This window comes from Pongo abelii, chromosome 1, assembly GCF_028885655.2.
Source record: "Pongo abelii isolate AG06213 chromosome 1, NHGRI_mPonAbe1-v2.0_pri, whole genome shotgun sequence".
NCBI lineage: Eukaryota > Metazoa > Chordata > Mammalia > Primates > Hominidae > Pongo > Pongo abelii.
The window spans coordinates 88649720-88664717 of record NC_071985.2 but is presented as its reverse complement, the minus strand read 5'-3'; the positions used below and the strand labels follow the sequence as shown (position 1 = coordinate 88664717).

General features: G+C 46.2%; 1 protein-coding gene and 2 non-coding genes across 3 annotated transcripts; 2 read left to right on the top strand and 1 right to left on the bottom strand.

The window, feature by feature from the left end:
- Positions 1–3902: 3902 nt before the first annotated feature.
- Positions 3903–3973, bottom strand: TRNAG-GCC (transfer RNA glycine (anticodon GCC)). The gene has a single exon. It is a non-coding gene; the product is annotated as a tRNA-Gly (tRNA).
- Positions 3974–4355: 382 nt separating this feature from the next.
- Positions 4356–6960, top strand: HSPA6 (heat shock protein family A (Hsp70) member 6). The gene has a single exon (XM_002809884.6). It carries the CDS (start codon positions 4696–4698, stop codon positions 6625–6627), a length of 1932 nt encoding a protein of 643 aa, XP_002809930.2. The 5' UTR covers positions 4356–4695; the 3' UTR covers positions 6628–6960.
- A 4338-nt stretch (positions 6961–11298) lies between these two features.
- TRNAG-UCC (transfer RNA glycine (anticodon UCC)) lies at positions 11299–11370 on the top strand. Its single transcript has one exon. It is a non-coding gene; the product is annotated as a tRNA-Gly (tRNA).
- Positions 11371–14998: the final 3628 nt, after the last annotated feature.

Below are 14998 nucleotides of genomic sequence, written 5' to 3'. Positions count from 1 at the left end.
AGAAGTCATTCCAGGCAGATTAGAACATGACCGACAGTCTCCTTGATGGTTTGGTGAGTGCCCTTAAGAGTCTTCCATTTTCCCGGGACACAGCATCACTGTGCAAAATTCTTGCATTTGAAAAGTAGCAGCTTTCTCTGTTGGATAGTTTACATCGATTTTTAAGGAGGCTATGGAGCTTCCACCCACCCTTCCAGACTCTATGTATTAGTCTGTCTCTATGTATTAGTCTGTTCTCACGCTGCTATGAAGAAATACCTGAGACTGGGTTATTTATAAAGAAAAGAAGGTTAATTGACTCACAGTTCCTCATCGCTGGGGAGGCCTCAGGAAACTTACAATCACAGCAGAAGGCAAAGGAGAAGCAGGCACCTTCTGTACATGGTGGCAGGACAGAGTGAGTGCAAGCAGGGAAGGTGCCAGACACTTATAAAACCCTAAGCTCTCGTGAGACTCACTCACTAGTATGAGAACAGCATGGGGAAACCGTCCCCATGACCCAGTTACCTCCACCTGGTCCCACTTTTGACAGATGGGGATTATGAGGATGACAACTCAAGATGAGATTTTGGGTGGAGACACAGCCAAACCATATCACCCTAGACAGAGGCTCCTCAAATATGTAAAACCTTGTTAAATCCTGCTTTTACATTAAAATGCACCCAGCAATCTGACTGCTTCTCAGTATTCGACTCCTGCCACCCTGGTCCAAGCCACCATTATTTCTCACTTGGATTATGCAATAGCCTCCTGACTGGCCTCCCTGCACTCACCCTTGCCATCCTATAGTCTATTCTCACCACAACAGCTATTGTGATCTTTTAAAAATGTGTGTCATATTTGTCACTTCTTTTCCCCAAATCATATACTATCTTCCCCTTGTGCTTGGAGTAAAGGCTAGAGCCTTTGCAATATTCTACAAGATGCTACAGGATCTTGCTCTTCACTCTCTCTGACCTCATCTCCTACTGCTTTTCCTTGCTTGCTGTTGGTCACTCTTGCTTTTCCTTGAATGTGCCAATTATACTTCTGCCCAGAGCCTATGTTATTTCCTGTTTCTGGAATGTTCTTTCTCATAGGCCCACATTATGCCTCATTATGTCCTTTAGGTCTTTACTCACATGTCACCTTATCAGTGAGGTCTCCTTGATCATTCAGTATAACCCATCTGTCCTCCCATACTCTTAATGTCCCTTTCCTTCTTCATTTTTCTCCATTGTGCTTATTACTACTGATGTACTATTAATATACGTTTACTGTTTGTTTTGTGTCTGACTTCCCCACTCCTCTCATTAGAATGTGAGCTCCAGGAGAAGCCTTTGTCTGTTTTGTTCACTACCACATACTCAGAGCCCAGGTCAGTGTCTGGTGCATGGTAAAGCACTTAATAAATATGTGCGGAATGAGTAAATTCTTTGACGTTTGAAATCAGAGACTTTAAACTGGAAAGTCCTTAGAAACAATGTAGTCCAATCTCTTCATTTTAAAATGGAGGAAGCTGTGGCCCAGACAGGTGAAATGACTTGTTCAAGGACAAACAGGTAGTGGATGTCACTGACCTTTATATATATATAGTTTGGATTATACTATAAATTTTATTCTATAGTGAAATGGTTTGGCTGTGTCCCCACCCAAATATCATCTTGAATTCCCACAACACATGGGAGGGACCCAGTGGAAGGTAACTGAATCATGGGGCAGGTGTTTCCCATGCTGTTCTTGTGATAGTGAATAAGTCTCATGAGATCTGATGGTTTTAAAAAGGGGAGTTTCCCTGCACAAGTTCTCTGTTCTCTTGTTTGCCACCATGTGAGACATGACTTTCACCTTTTGCCATGATTGTGAGGCCTCCCCAGCCACGTGGAACTGTAAGACCATTAAACCTCTTTCTTTTGTAAATTGCCCCGTCTCAGGTATGTCTTTATTACCAGTGTGAGAATGGGCTAACACATACAACTTGCTCTTTTTTTGTACTCAATATTGAGTCGTGAGCTTCACACCACTTTACAATGTCTATTTAAGTCATTACTTTAAGGTTGGTTCTATTTTTAAAGCTACTCAAACTAAGCTACTAAACATAAGTGGATATATTTAAGTGTATTTATAAAATTTATACTAGGCCAGCTGCAGTGGCTCACGCCTGTAATCCCAAAACTGTGGAAGGTAGAGGTGGGATTGATTGAGGCCACGAGTTCAAGGCTGCAGTGAGCTGTGATTGCACCACTGTACTCCAGCTTGAGGGACAGAGCAGGAACCAGAATAAAATAAAATAAAATGAAACAAACAAAAAAAACCCCAACAACCCTGCAGTGGCTCTTTTACAAAAAACAAACAAAACCAAAACTGTACTGCATGCATAAGCTCCCCTATGCTATGTTTGAACCACTCTGAAGAGATCAATTAAAAAGAAGTGAGTGACATTGGAAGCATGCCTGTGTGATGCTGTGGTAACATTCATAGGCTGCATTAGGGCTATGCCTGTAACTCTTGGAGATGAGTGGGTAAGTGGGGTTTTGAGGTGGCTGGGGGCTGGAAGAGAAGGTTGGAGGAGCCCACACAAGACAGTCCCTTAACACGCTGGGGCACAGAACCCCAGGCTGGGCCAACTTTTCCCTGCTGAGGTGAAGACCCGTCTCTTGCAGGCCGTCGGCAAATGTCTTGACTCTGGCATCCAGGTATGACCAGCTTAGATCCTGAGAGTGAGTGAATTTAAAGCTGACAGCTTCTTTCCCTTTTGGAGTTACGAAATAGGTTACTTCTTTTCAAGGACAGTTTGATTTTCCACTGTGTAAGTCATATATTGCACATTTCTTTAAACATTCCCTTTTTTCCTGAGCTGATCACCTTACCAGTACAGCTGATCTCTCAAGCAGCAAACTCTACCAGCTGTCACTGGTGCTCTCGGAGAGAGGATTAACCAAGAAACTCAGCCCAGGAACAGTACTGACCTCTACTTCTGGACTCCTGCCTCCCTCTTAAAAAGTCCCTTGAACTTCCTAGTGGGTTCTAACCTGTCAAAGGAGAAAATAGCCACCTATGGAGTAAGGGTTTTTAGTTTCTCCTTTTACAAATGGAAGTTTCCTTTGAATCAGGCAAGTAACGTTAAATAGAAGCCAACTTTTAAGTTTCTCTAACACACTGCTAAATTATAACACCAGACTATACCACATACTCTCCAGCTGTCAGCTATTGCCGTTGCCATCCTTGTTACTGTAGTGGTGAGTATCTCTGCCTGTCATGCGTGAGAGAGGGGGTCGATTCCCCGACGGGGAGGTCACGGAAAATTGCGTGAGGATTTTGTCAACCTTCAGAAGTCTCAGAAATGTCTCCTTGTTTTGGCTTTCAGTGGAAATCCGAACGCCAGAAGATCTGAATGGAATGTTCTGGATTGAAGAAAGTGGGAGATGGCCTCAATTCACAAAGTCACAGCCTGATAGAAACCAGTGTGACTTTACTGCCCAGTGAACCCATCTCGTCCTCCAGCCTTTAGGAGGTAGGTTGGACTGGAGCCTGCAGTAGTTTACTCTCCACCTGAGTCCTGGTCTCCGGCTCGGAACCCACTTAGGCCATAGAGAAAAACGCACACTGTGCCTCTCCACCCGGCCTCTGGAGACGAGGCTCCTCGGGGATACAAACACTGGTGAGAACATGAGGGACATCCCGACCGTACACTGAGTCCTCCTTTCCCAGATGTTGCGTTCTCTCTTGGGCTGAGTGGCGAGGTCTCTCCCGAGTCCCAGGGCCACAGCGCAATGTCACATCTCCTTTGTGGAAAGTGACTGGTAAAGGAGAGAGAACAAAACTGGAGGAACCTAAAGTCTCCGGTCACCTAGTTAATTTATTCAAGAGTCATTAATCCTAGATGAGAAAAAGAACTGAAACGGATCGTAAGAAACTAATCGTGCATTGGCCGGGAATCGAACCCGGGCCTCCCGCGTGGCAGGCGAGAATTCTACCACTGAACCACCAATGCTGCTACCGGCTAAACAGCTGCAGTGTCATCTCTTAAAGCTCACTATCTGGCCATTCACTAACGAATCAGGAACCGTCTTAAATCGCGGTTTGGAAAATATTTTGTTCCAGATAAAACTGTTTTAGGCTGTATGTATATATATCTTATATATCTGTATTCGCATGGTAACATATCTTCGGCCTTCCTGAGCCGCTGGGCTCGCAGCGGCCTCCAAGGCAGCCCGCAGGCCCGTGTGCGCCTCAGGGATCCGACCTCCCACAGCCCCGGGGAGACCTTGCCTCTAAAGTTGCTGCTTTTGCGGCCTCTACCACAACCGCGCGTCCTCAGAGCCAGCCGGGCGGAGCTAGAACCTTCCCCGCGTTTCTTTCAGCAGCCCTGAGTCAGAGGCGGGCTGGCCTGGCGTAGCAGCCCAGCCTCGCGGCTCATGGCCCGATCCGCCCGAACCTTCTCCCGGGGTCAGCGCGCGCCGCGCCGCCCGGCTGAGTCAGCCCGGCCGGGCGGGCGGGAGGCTCTCGACTGGGCGGGAAGGTGCGGGAAGGTTCTCGGCGGCGGGGGTCGGGGGAGGCGCAAAAGGATAAAAAGCCCGTGGAAGCGGAGCTGAGCAGATCCGAGCCGGACTGGCTGGAGAGAAACCGCAGGGAGAGCCTCACTGCTGAGCGCCCCTCGACGGCGGAGCGGCAGCAGCCTCCGTGGCCTTCAGCATCCCACAAGAAGCTTCAGCCATGCAGGCCCCACGGGAGCTCGCGGTGGGCATCGACCTGGGCACCACCTACTCGTGCGTGGGCGTGTTTCAGCAGAGCCGCGTGGAGATCCTGGCCAACGACCAGGGCAACCGCACCACGCCCAGCTACGTGGCCTTCACCGACACCGAGCGGCTGGTCGGGGACTCGGCCAAGAGCCAGGCGGCCCTGAACCCCCACAACACCGTGTTCGATGCCAAGCGGCTGATCGGGCGCAAGTTCGCGGACACCACGGTGCAGTCGGACATGAAGCACTGGCCCTTCCAGGTGGTGAGCGAGGGCGGCAAGCCCAAGGTGCGCGTGTCCTACCGCGGGGAGGACAAGACGTTCTACCCCGAGGAGATCTCGTCCATGGTGCTGAGCAAGATGAAGGAGACGGCCGAGGCGTACCTGGGCCAGCCCGTGAAGCACGCAGTGATCACCGTGCCCGCCTATTTCAATGACTCGCAGCGCCAGGCCACCAAGGACGCGGGGGCCATCGCGGGGCTCAACGTGCTGCGGATCATCAATGAGCCCACGGCAGCAGCCATCGCCTATGGGCTGGACCGGCGGGGCGCGGGAGAGCGCAACGTGCTCATTTTTGACCTAGGTGGGGGCACCTTCGATGTGTCGGTTCTCTCCATTGACGCCGGTGTCTTTGAGGTGAAAGCCACTGCTGGAGATAGCCACCTGGGAGGAGAGGACTTCGACAACCGGCTGGTGAACCACTTCATGGAAGAATTCCGGCGGAAGCATGGGAAGGACCTGAGCGGGAACAAGCGCGCCCTGCGCAGGCTGCGCACAGCCTGTGAGCGCGCCAAGCGCACCCTGTCCTCCAGCACCCAGGCCACCCTGGAGATAGACTCCCTGTTCGAGGGCGTGGACTTCTACACGTCCATCACTCGTGCCCGCTTTGAGGAACTGTGCTCAGACCTCTTCCGTAGCACCCTGGAGCCGGTGGAGAAGGCCCTGCGGGATGCCAAGCTGGACAAGGCCCAGATTCATGACGTCGTCCTGGTGGGGGGTTCCACTCGCATCCCCAAGGTGCAGAAGTTGCTGCAGGACTTCTTCAACGGCAAGGAGCTGAACAAGAGCATCAACCCTGATGAGGCTGTGGCCTATGGGGCTGCTGTGCAGGCGGCCGTGTTGATGGGGGACAAGTGTGAGAAAGTGCAGGATCTCCTGCTGCTGGATGTGGCTCCCCTGTCTCTGGGGCTGGAGACAGCAGGTGGGGTGATGACCACGCTGATCCAGAGGAACGCCACTATCCCCACCAAGCAGACCCAGACTTTCACCACCTACTCGGACAACCAGCCTGGGGTCTTCATCCAGGTGTATGAGGGTGAGAGGGCCATGACCAAGGACAACAACCTGCTGGGGAGTTTTGAACTCAGTGGCATCCCTCCTGCCCCACGTGGAGTCCCCCAGATAGAGGTGACCTTTGACATTGATGCTAATGGCATCCTGAGCGTGACAGCCACTGACAGGAGCACAGGTAAGGCTAACAAGATCACCATCACCAATGACAAGGGCCGGCTGAGCAAGGAGGAGGTGGAGAGGATGGTTCGTGAAGCCGAGCAGTACAAGGCTGAGGATGAGGCCCAGAGGGACAGAGTGGCTGCCAAAAACTCACTGGAGGCCCATGTCTTCCATGTGAAAGGTTCTTTGCAAGAGGAAAGCCTTAGGGACAAGATTCCCGAGGAGGACAGGCGCAAAGTGCAAGACAAGTGTCAGGAAGTCCTTGCCTGGCTGGAGCACAACCAGCTGGCAGAGAAGGAGGAGTATGAGCATCAGAAGAGGGAGCTGGAGCAAATCTGTTGCCCCATCTTCTCCAGGCTCTATGGGGGGCCTGGTGTCCCTGGGAGCAGCAGTTGTGGCGCTCAAGCCCGCCAGGGGGACCCCAGCACCGGCCCCATCATTGAGGAGGTTGATTGAATGGCCCTTCGTGATAAGTCAGCTGTGACTGTCAGGGCTATGCTATGGGCCTTCTAGACTGTCTTCTATGATCCTGCCCTTCAGAGATGAAGGGCTGGGGGGTCTTCCCTCCAAAGCTAGAACTTTCTTCCCAGGATAACTGAAGTCTTTTGACTTTTTGGGGGGAGGGCGGTTCATCCTCTTCTGCTTCAAATAAAAAGTCATTAATTTATTAACACTTGTGTGGCACTTTAACATTGCTTTCACCTATATTTTGTGTATTTTGTTACTTGCATGTATGAATTTTGTTATGTAAAATATAGTTATAGACCTAAATAAACTTTTAAAAAACTCCTTGTTGCTTTTCATTCCAACCAATCAAAGTACAAAAGTACACAAAGGCTTTCAGAAGCAGAAAATGTTGGGTTGGGTGCTGAAGGAGGAATGTGAAGAATATTCCTGAGACTGTGTGCATGATTCCTATAGGGGAAGGCAGGATTTGGAAAAGAGTTTGAGGCCAACACATTGGAACAGTACTGAAGAGTTAGGGCTGATAAAGAGGAGAGGATTGAGACTTATAATGCAGGAATAGAGAGGGAGAGATGTGGAATTGGAAAAGCAGAGAATGAAGAGAAACTTAAGTACTGGCAAGGTTTCCATGTGTGATCCTATGATGCAAATTCTGTATTTTTGTCATAGGAACCTGGTTTAGTTTGTCAGTCTAGGTGTTTTAATAACACTAACAAATAGTTTACATGCTTATTAGCTGTTTCTAATCATGTCACTTTATCCATTCTTCTTTTGGAGAAAAGACTCTGAGTCCTGGACTCTGGAGGATGGTATATGTCAGAGGAAGTAGGTCTGGTGGTATGATTAAAGTTACTATTGACTTTATCTATGTCAGAGAAATAGTATGATCCCATCTGGTTTCTGCCCATGGCATAATGAGGATGTTGGAACAAGACTCTACAGATTTTCAGCCCTGCCACTTTATATACTGTGCAAATTAAACTCTCCAAGCTTCAGTTTCCCCTTCCCTGCAGTGGGGATGATGATGATAACAGTACCAACCTCCAGATTGTTGTGAGGGTTCAATTAATTAATATATGTAAGAGGCAAAGAAGAATGTCAGGCGTATAATATACTATCAACAAACATTAGCAATTACTATTAATTGTTAGTTGGGTGTTAACTATGTACCAGGTACTTGACATACACAATCTAACTTAATCTTCACAGTAGGATTATGGAATACTATCTTCTTTTTGAAGATGAGCATTATGAGGTTCTAAGGGGTTAAACAATTTATTCAAAGACACAAAGCTATTAAGTGGGGACAGGAAGGCTGGAATGAAGAACCCTGTCCTGCCTGAGTCTACAGCCTCAGCATGCCACCTTACAAATAGGCCGTAACTCCACTTATTACCAGACCTTCCCCTAGATGTTTTGAAATTGGATATATTATTCCTTTGAAACACAGCTGGATGCTGAGCCCTGTGAGAAAAAGTGTGCATTTTATTGTATATTTGCAGAGACAGAGTCTTGCTCTGTCGCCTAAGCTGGAGTGCAATGGCGCGATCTCAACTCACTGCAACCTCTGCCTCCCGGGTTCAACCGATTCTCCTGCCTCAGCCTCCCGAGTAGCTGGGATTACAGGTGCCTGCCATCACACCCAGCTAAGTTTTGTATTTTTAGTAGAGACGGGGTTTCACCATGTTGGTCAGGCTGGTCTCGGACTCCTGACCTCAGGTGATCCGCCTGCCTCAGCCTCCCAAAGTGCTGGGATTACAGGTGTGAGCCACCATGCCTAGCTAGTTGTGTGTTTTTTATAGCAAGTGACGGAATCTGCAAAATATCCTTAGGCACAACTTTACTGCCAGTTGAGTCAATGACAATATAAAAGCAAGGATATTTGCCTTTGCTTTGTTGGTGTAAACAAAATAATCAAAAGGATAAACTTGTGTTAGTTCCCAATCAATCCAATCCAGAGTATATTTGCCCTATGCACATTGGGAGATTTATTTTTATCTCAGAAATTATGGGATACATTATACATTATATTTCTTAGGTTGATTTTTTAAAGACGGAGAGACGGTTACACTAACAACGCACTTGTCCCTGGCTGTCATTTCACATTTTTAACTGCCCTATTTTCCTGGCCCTGGCCCAAGTCTTAGACTAACAACGCACTTGTCCCTGGCTGTCATTTCACATTTTTAACTGCCCTCTTTTCCTGGCCCTGGCCCAAGTCTTACGCAACCTGGCTTCACATGGAAGGAACCTGAAAAAAAAAAAGAGAGAGAGAGAGAGATGGAGTAACACATACATCCTGCATTACATTCTTCCTTTCCTGAATCTCATCTCAATTCTCAACATTGACCCCCCTGAACCTGTTTGAACTTCTCAAGAGGATTGATGGTACTCACTTTTATATAGTTTCTTAGTATTTTGACAGCATGCCTTTTCTCCTTTTAAAAAACCCAACACACACAGAATATAAGAAGAAAGATTTTTATCGTGTTTAGTTGTGACATCTCAGATCCTCCCATTTGAGTGCAATCTATTTTTCTATAGAGATGTAAACAAACTTTATTTACTTTTAAATGTCTGTTGATCATTTTGGTTTAGTTTCTTTGGGGACTGTTTCTTGTATACTAGGTATCTAAAAATCCTTATATTGTATGTAGTCTTAGTTTGATTATTGTAATCACAACTATGTCACCCAGTTCCAAAGGCAGGGAAAAAAGTTTGAACAAATTAAATCAGAACACATGCCCATTATTTAAAAAATCAATTCTTGGTACAAGCAGTTTCTTGCCCCCTTCCCAGGTCCTACTCCTCACAGGCAACCACTTTCAAGTTGTTGGTTTTTTAAAAGAATTTTTGATTTTGCAATAATTTTAGATGAACAGACAAGTTGCAAAGATACTACATAAAGTTATTACTCTATATCCTTTCTACTTCCCCTAATGTTAAAATCTTACATAACCATGTTATATTTATCAAGCCTAAGAAATTGGCATTGGTATAACATTAATGACTAACTGTAAATTTTATTCAGATTTTACTATTTTTTTTTTTTTTTTTTGGACACAGGGTCTCACTCTGTACCCCAGGCTGGAGTGCAGTGGCACGATCTCGGCTGATTGCAACCTCTGCCCCCTGGGCTCAAAAGATTCGCCTCAGGCTCCCGGAGTAGCTGGGACTACAGGCGCGAACCCCGGGTACTTGGGAGGCCGAGGCACGAGAACCGCGTGAACCCGGAAGACGGATGCTGCAGTGAGCCGAGATCGCGCCACTGTACTCCGGCCTGGCGTACAGAGTGAGACCCTGTCTCAAAAAAAAAAAAAAAAAAAAAAAAAAAGGCTGGGGAGCGGGGCAAGGCGGTGGAGAATCTGATCCTTACCAAAGTTTGACACTACTGCGTTAGCGTTAAAAAAAAAAAACCCAACCAAGACTGTACAGCAAATTAAAGGCTCCTGAGTTGAGGGCGTTCTCTTGTTTAGTCAAAGGAGATGGTATCTGCCTGCCTTAGTGTGCTTGACGCACAGAAAGGGCTCAACACATTGTTGTCGAATAAAAGAATGGATAAACTGACACTGGGAAGTTGGAGTCCAAAGTTAATCTTAGTCTCAACTGCTCCCTGATTTCATAGAACAGACTCCAGCCTACAATACAGGAAAAATAGATTCAGTTCTATATGTGCAGAGAAGCACAAATAATTTTCGTAAATGTAGATACCCAGGATAAAACGCAGTGTTGACCGATCGAAAAGTCTTTCTCTAAGAATTCAAAGATGATTGCTGGTTGGTTCAAATCAAGAGGAAAAGTTGACCGATCGAAAAGTCTTTCTCTAAGAATTCAAACATGATTGCTGGTTGGTTCATATCAGGAGGAACAGTAAGGACGGAAAAACATATGTTGTCAGAAGTGGGATTCGAACCCACGCCTCCAGGAGAGACTGCGACCTGAACGCAGCACCTTAGACCGCTCGGCCATCCTGACACACGTTTTGATGCACTTCCTAATTTCTCCTAATTTTATCATATACTGATGGTGCACGCTATCTGGCCACATTAATGTGTCTATTTACTGTTTCAAATAAAATTCTAACTCTCTCTAGACCTTGTCGCAAAGCGGGAAAAATGAAACAGCCTCTGACAGCTGTTTCCTCTTTCCTCACTACTCAAACTAAACCTTAAGGCTCCATTTTCCCTGGCGACTCTTCGAGCGCCCCTCTGCTTCTCTAGAGGGGTCGAGCCATGTCAAGGTAGACCCTGTTCCGGCCCGTCTCCCTCGGATCCTCCGCACCAATCACTGTTGCTGAATCCGACACCCGGCGGATCCAGTGCGGAATCTCGAACAGCTGCGGAGCTGGGAGCTACGGGACATGAGGAGAGCGGGGGGAAGAGAAGACGGCGGAAGATAATACCCCGGCGGTGCTCAACTCCGGCTTTCTCTCTCGGCTGTGAGCCGTCCCCGCCCTCCGGCTTCCAGAGCCAGTGGCTTCTGCGTTCACCGCCCCTCGCCGTTTGCGGGGCGGGGCCGATTAATAAGAATCGGTTCCCACCAAGTGAGGACTTACCGTGTTTAACTTCAGGATCATAAACAAAAGACGCTGCTAGAACGGTCGGGAAATTCATGCGCTTTGCTTATCTTATATACAGATTTCTAATACTCTCATTCCGGCGTGCGTTGGTGGTATAGTGGTGAGCATAGCTGCCTTCCAAGCAGTTGACCCGGGTTCGATTCCCGGCCAACGCAAACTTTTGTCTTTTTTTACGAAAAACTTTTCTTAGCGAGAGCCTACAGCGCGCTGTGTATCCGTTTTACGCCTCAACGAAACTGCAGCAATACCTCACTTTACGTACTCGCTTCCTGTCTTTCCCGTGGCCTCTTTCTAAACCCAGGCTTTTTTTGAAGGGATTAAATTCTGATGGTTCTTTCCTCCCTTCCTTCGTAAACTTCCAACTCCTGAGGAATCTTTGGGATCATTTGAATCCTGGGATGAGTCTTAGCTTCAGAAAGGGGCTCTTGCGTCTTCACTTGCGAGGTTCATTCGATAGCCACGCACTATTGAGCACTTGAACTTGGCTAGTTTCTGTAAGAAACTGCATTTTCAAATTTAGTCTTAATAAATAAATCAATTGAAATAAAATTAATAAGTGGAAATTTTAAAATGGATACTTAATAACTCAACCATTGGAGAAGGTTTCAGTGCATTTGAAACAACTTGGCTATTGAATCTACTTTTTCAATTGTAAATTTAATGAAATCTAAATACGGATTGTTTTTCCGAAGAAAATTTCCTTTCCGAGTTGAAATGTGCTGTCTTTAGGTGTAAAATACATAGCGATTTTTGAAGACTAGCTAAGAAAAAAAATACAGCCAATTAATATTTTTATATTGATTACTTGTCATATTTTGCATATGTTGGGTTAAAGAATAGGATTTGTTATTAAAATTATCACCTCTTTCTTTTTACTTTTTAATGTGACTATTAAAAATGACATGTGGGACTCGAATTATGTTTCTACTGTAGTGTGCCGGTCTAGAGAATAGAAGCATAACTTTGCCAACAGTCAGCAACTTTCCCTGAAAGCATGCTGGTAGCTTAGGAGTATCTTTTTCTAAAAGACAATTTTCAAAAAAAAAACAACACACTCACGGTCGTCCTTGATAGTATAGTGGTGAGTATCCCCGCCTGTCACGCGGGAGACGGGGTGTCGATCTCCCTACGGGGAGATTACAGTTGGTTTTTATTTTTTCTCCTCGTCTCTTCCAGTCAAGTAAAAAACAATTTACAAGTGCTTAAAAACCAAATTAAATAATTAACAAAAAGAAACACAAACTCCAGTCCCAGTTAGCTACAATCCCTTTTTAATAAATTCCAGTCTTCATTTTAAACCTAGTTAGCTCCTAAAACCTATTTTTCTTATATGCCTGTGTTAATGTTTAGGCCTTGTATACTCAATGCTGTAACCCAGATTGTTTCCTCTCGCCTAAAGGCTATCAAGCTCCAAAGGGCAATGCAATAAAATCAGACATAAATACGCCTTTCTTCCAAAAACCCTTCAACCTGCCCCCGCCCAAAAACCTTAGCTGCTGTTCCCCACACAACACCCCTTTCCAGCAAAAAATAGCCAAAAAATTCAACACCCAATCTCCTTAATAGCAGTTAGGGTCTCCACTCCTAAGGGGGAACTGAAAGGAGTTAGTTAGCTTGGTAGATGGCGAGGGAAGTGTCTCTGGAGAGCCCCTGGCCCCATGGGTCAGTGCCTCATTCCCACATAACAAAAAAGCAGCCTGGCAAAAAGTCAAACTTCGGACAAACTAGCACCGGAGGTTGCGCCTGAAAACATGCCGGTGGCTGCACAAATAGGAGAGCCTCCGACTTTGTGAGATAAAAACTTGCACAAACCTCCAGCTCACTCAAATAAGGGAACAAGGTCTGAAATAGAAATGCCTTTGTTCTTTGTATAGTCAGCGGGCTCCCAGGAAAAAGTTCCTTCTCTTTTTGTAGGCATAGGCACAGTAGGCTCCAATGGGTTCCAATAAGCACTTTCTTTTCCTTTTTTTTAAACTGCAAGTCCAGCCTCTATAAATTACAAGTTCAGCCCCTAATTGGTCCTGGGGCAAGGTCCCGGGCCAAGCTTTCACTTCAGCTCCTTAATAGGTCTAGGGCCAAGCAAAGCAGCCTCTACAAATCATCACTTAAGCCCCTAATTATTCCCGGCCGAGGTCCTAGGCTAAGGTCCCGGGCCAAGCTTTCTAATTAGTCCCGGGCCAAGGTCCCAGGCCAACCTAAATCACGCATTCTCCAAAACAGCCGGCAAACTAAGCACATTCCTTCCCGTTTCCAGTCCATAAAAACCCCCAAAGTGGCCTCATAGTAAGCAACCCATTCGGGCCCCCCTCTCTGCTGGCAAAAAGCTCACATGTACTGGAGTGAGCATTTGATTTGGAACTGAGTTACATGGGAGAGAGGCAAGGATTCAATTTGGCTGGGAATCAAACTCTTTTGATAATTTCCTAATAAACTGATAGTCATCAGATGACTTGTAGTCTCGATAAGTTGAAACTTTTTCCTAACATGCTGTTTATGATACTGAGTTCTTTGTCACTGGTTGAACTAACAGCAATTGTATTCACAAATTTTCTAGCCTTTAAAATGCTGTCTGAGGGTTTTATGTATCTGTTATCTTTTATTATACAAAAGTCATTTATTGGAATGACATATATAATTAGATTGACCGTAACCATTCAGGCTGGATGAGGCAACACAGTGTGAAGATTAAGTGCATGGGTTCTGTTGTGCTTCCTGTGTTTGAATCTTGGCTCTCTTTGTCTCCATTTCCTCCTGTAGAAGAGGATAATTATGATAATTTTAATTCTTAAATGGGTTAATATATAAACATATATTACAAATGTATAAACATTGCCAGGATGGTCCATTGTTAATGCCTGTAGTGGGATGATGTTTGAGATTTTAAGTCTCATTCCATAAAATGGAGGTGAAATTCAACAGGGATGGGAAGAAAGGACATCTGCACCTCAGCCACCCTTTAGCTCCAAACCTCCCTTATGCTCTCATCTGCCCCACAGCCTCCATCCTGTAACAAGAGGACCAGCTGTGCCAGTGGAGGCCACAGCATCTAGCTTATGCCTCCAATGTAACCTGTTACTGCCCACCTGCTCTCCCTGATATTCTCTGACTCTTAGTACTAAGGTCCCACGGAGGCTGCAGTGCCCACAGGCAAGAAGAACCAAAGGGTAGTACTGACTGGTAGTGGCTAGCCACAGCTGTGTGGGGCCAGATTGACACTGCGCAATCGCTAAGTGGATCAGGGTTCAGGCTGCCCTGTCTTGGGAGACATATAGGGACAGGGACCTATAACCAACACCTGCCATAGGCTGGCTTCAGTTAGCCCTTCAGGTTGGGACTCACTGAGTGGTTTTTCTGGAAGTGGCCACCTACAGTTCCCTGTGGCCAGCTGAGGTATGGGGGCTGGATTTTTGGGATGTCTAGGGAAAGCCAAAAGCAAAACCCAGAAGATAATTCTTTTTGTGGAGGAGTTAACAGATATAGCACTGACCAATCAGAATAGCCACTGGCTATACATTTCCCCATTATAACAGGATTCACTGCATTCCACAAATTTTGTTTTTTTAAATTTCCAAATATATGAAGGCTTTTAAAAGTTATTTTTTGTCATTGATTTCTGAGTTAAATTCCTTATGTTCAGAAAATGTGCTTCATATAGTACTGATTCCATGACATATGTTGAAGCTTACTGGCCTTAGCCAGGTGCGGTGGCTCAAGCCTGTAATCCCAGCACTTTGGGAGGCCGAGATGAGTGGATCACTTGAGGTCAGGAGTTCAAGACCAGCC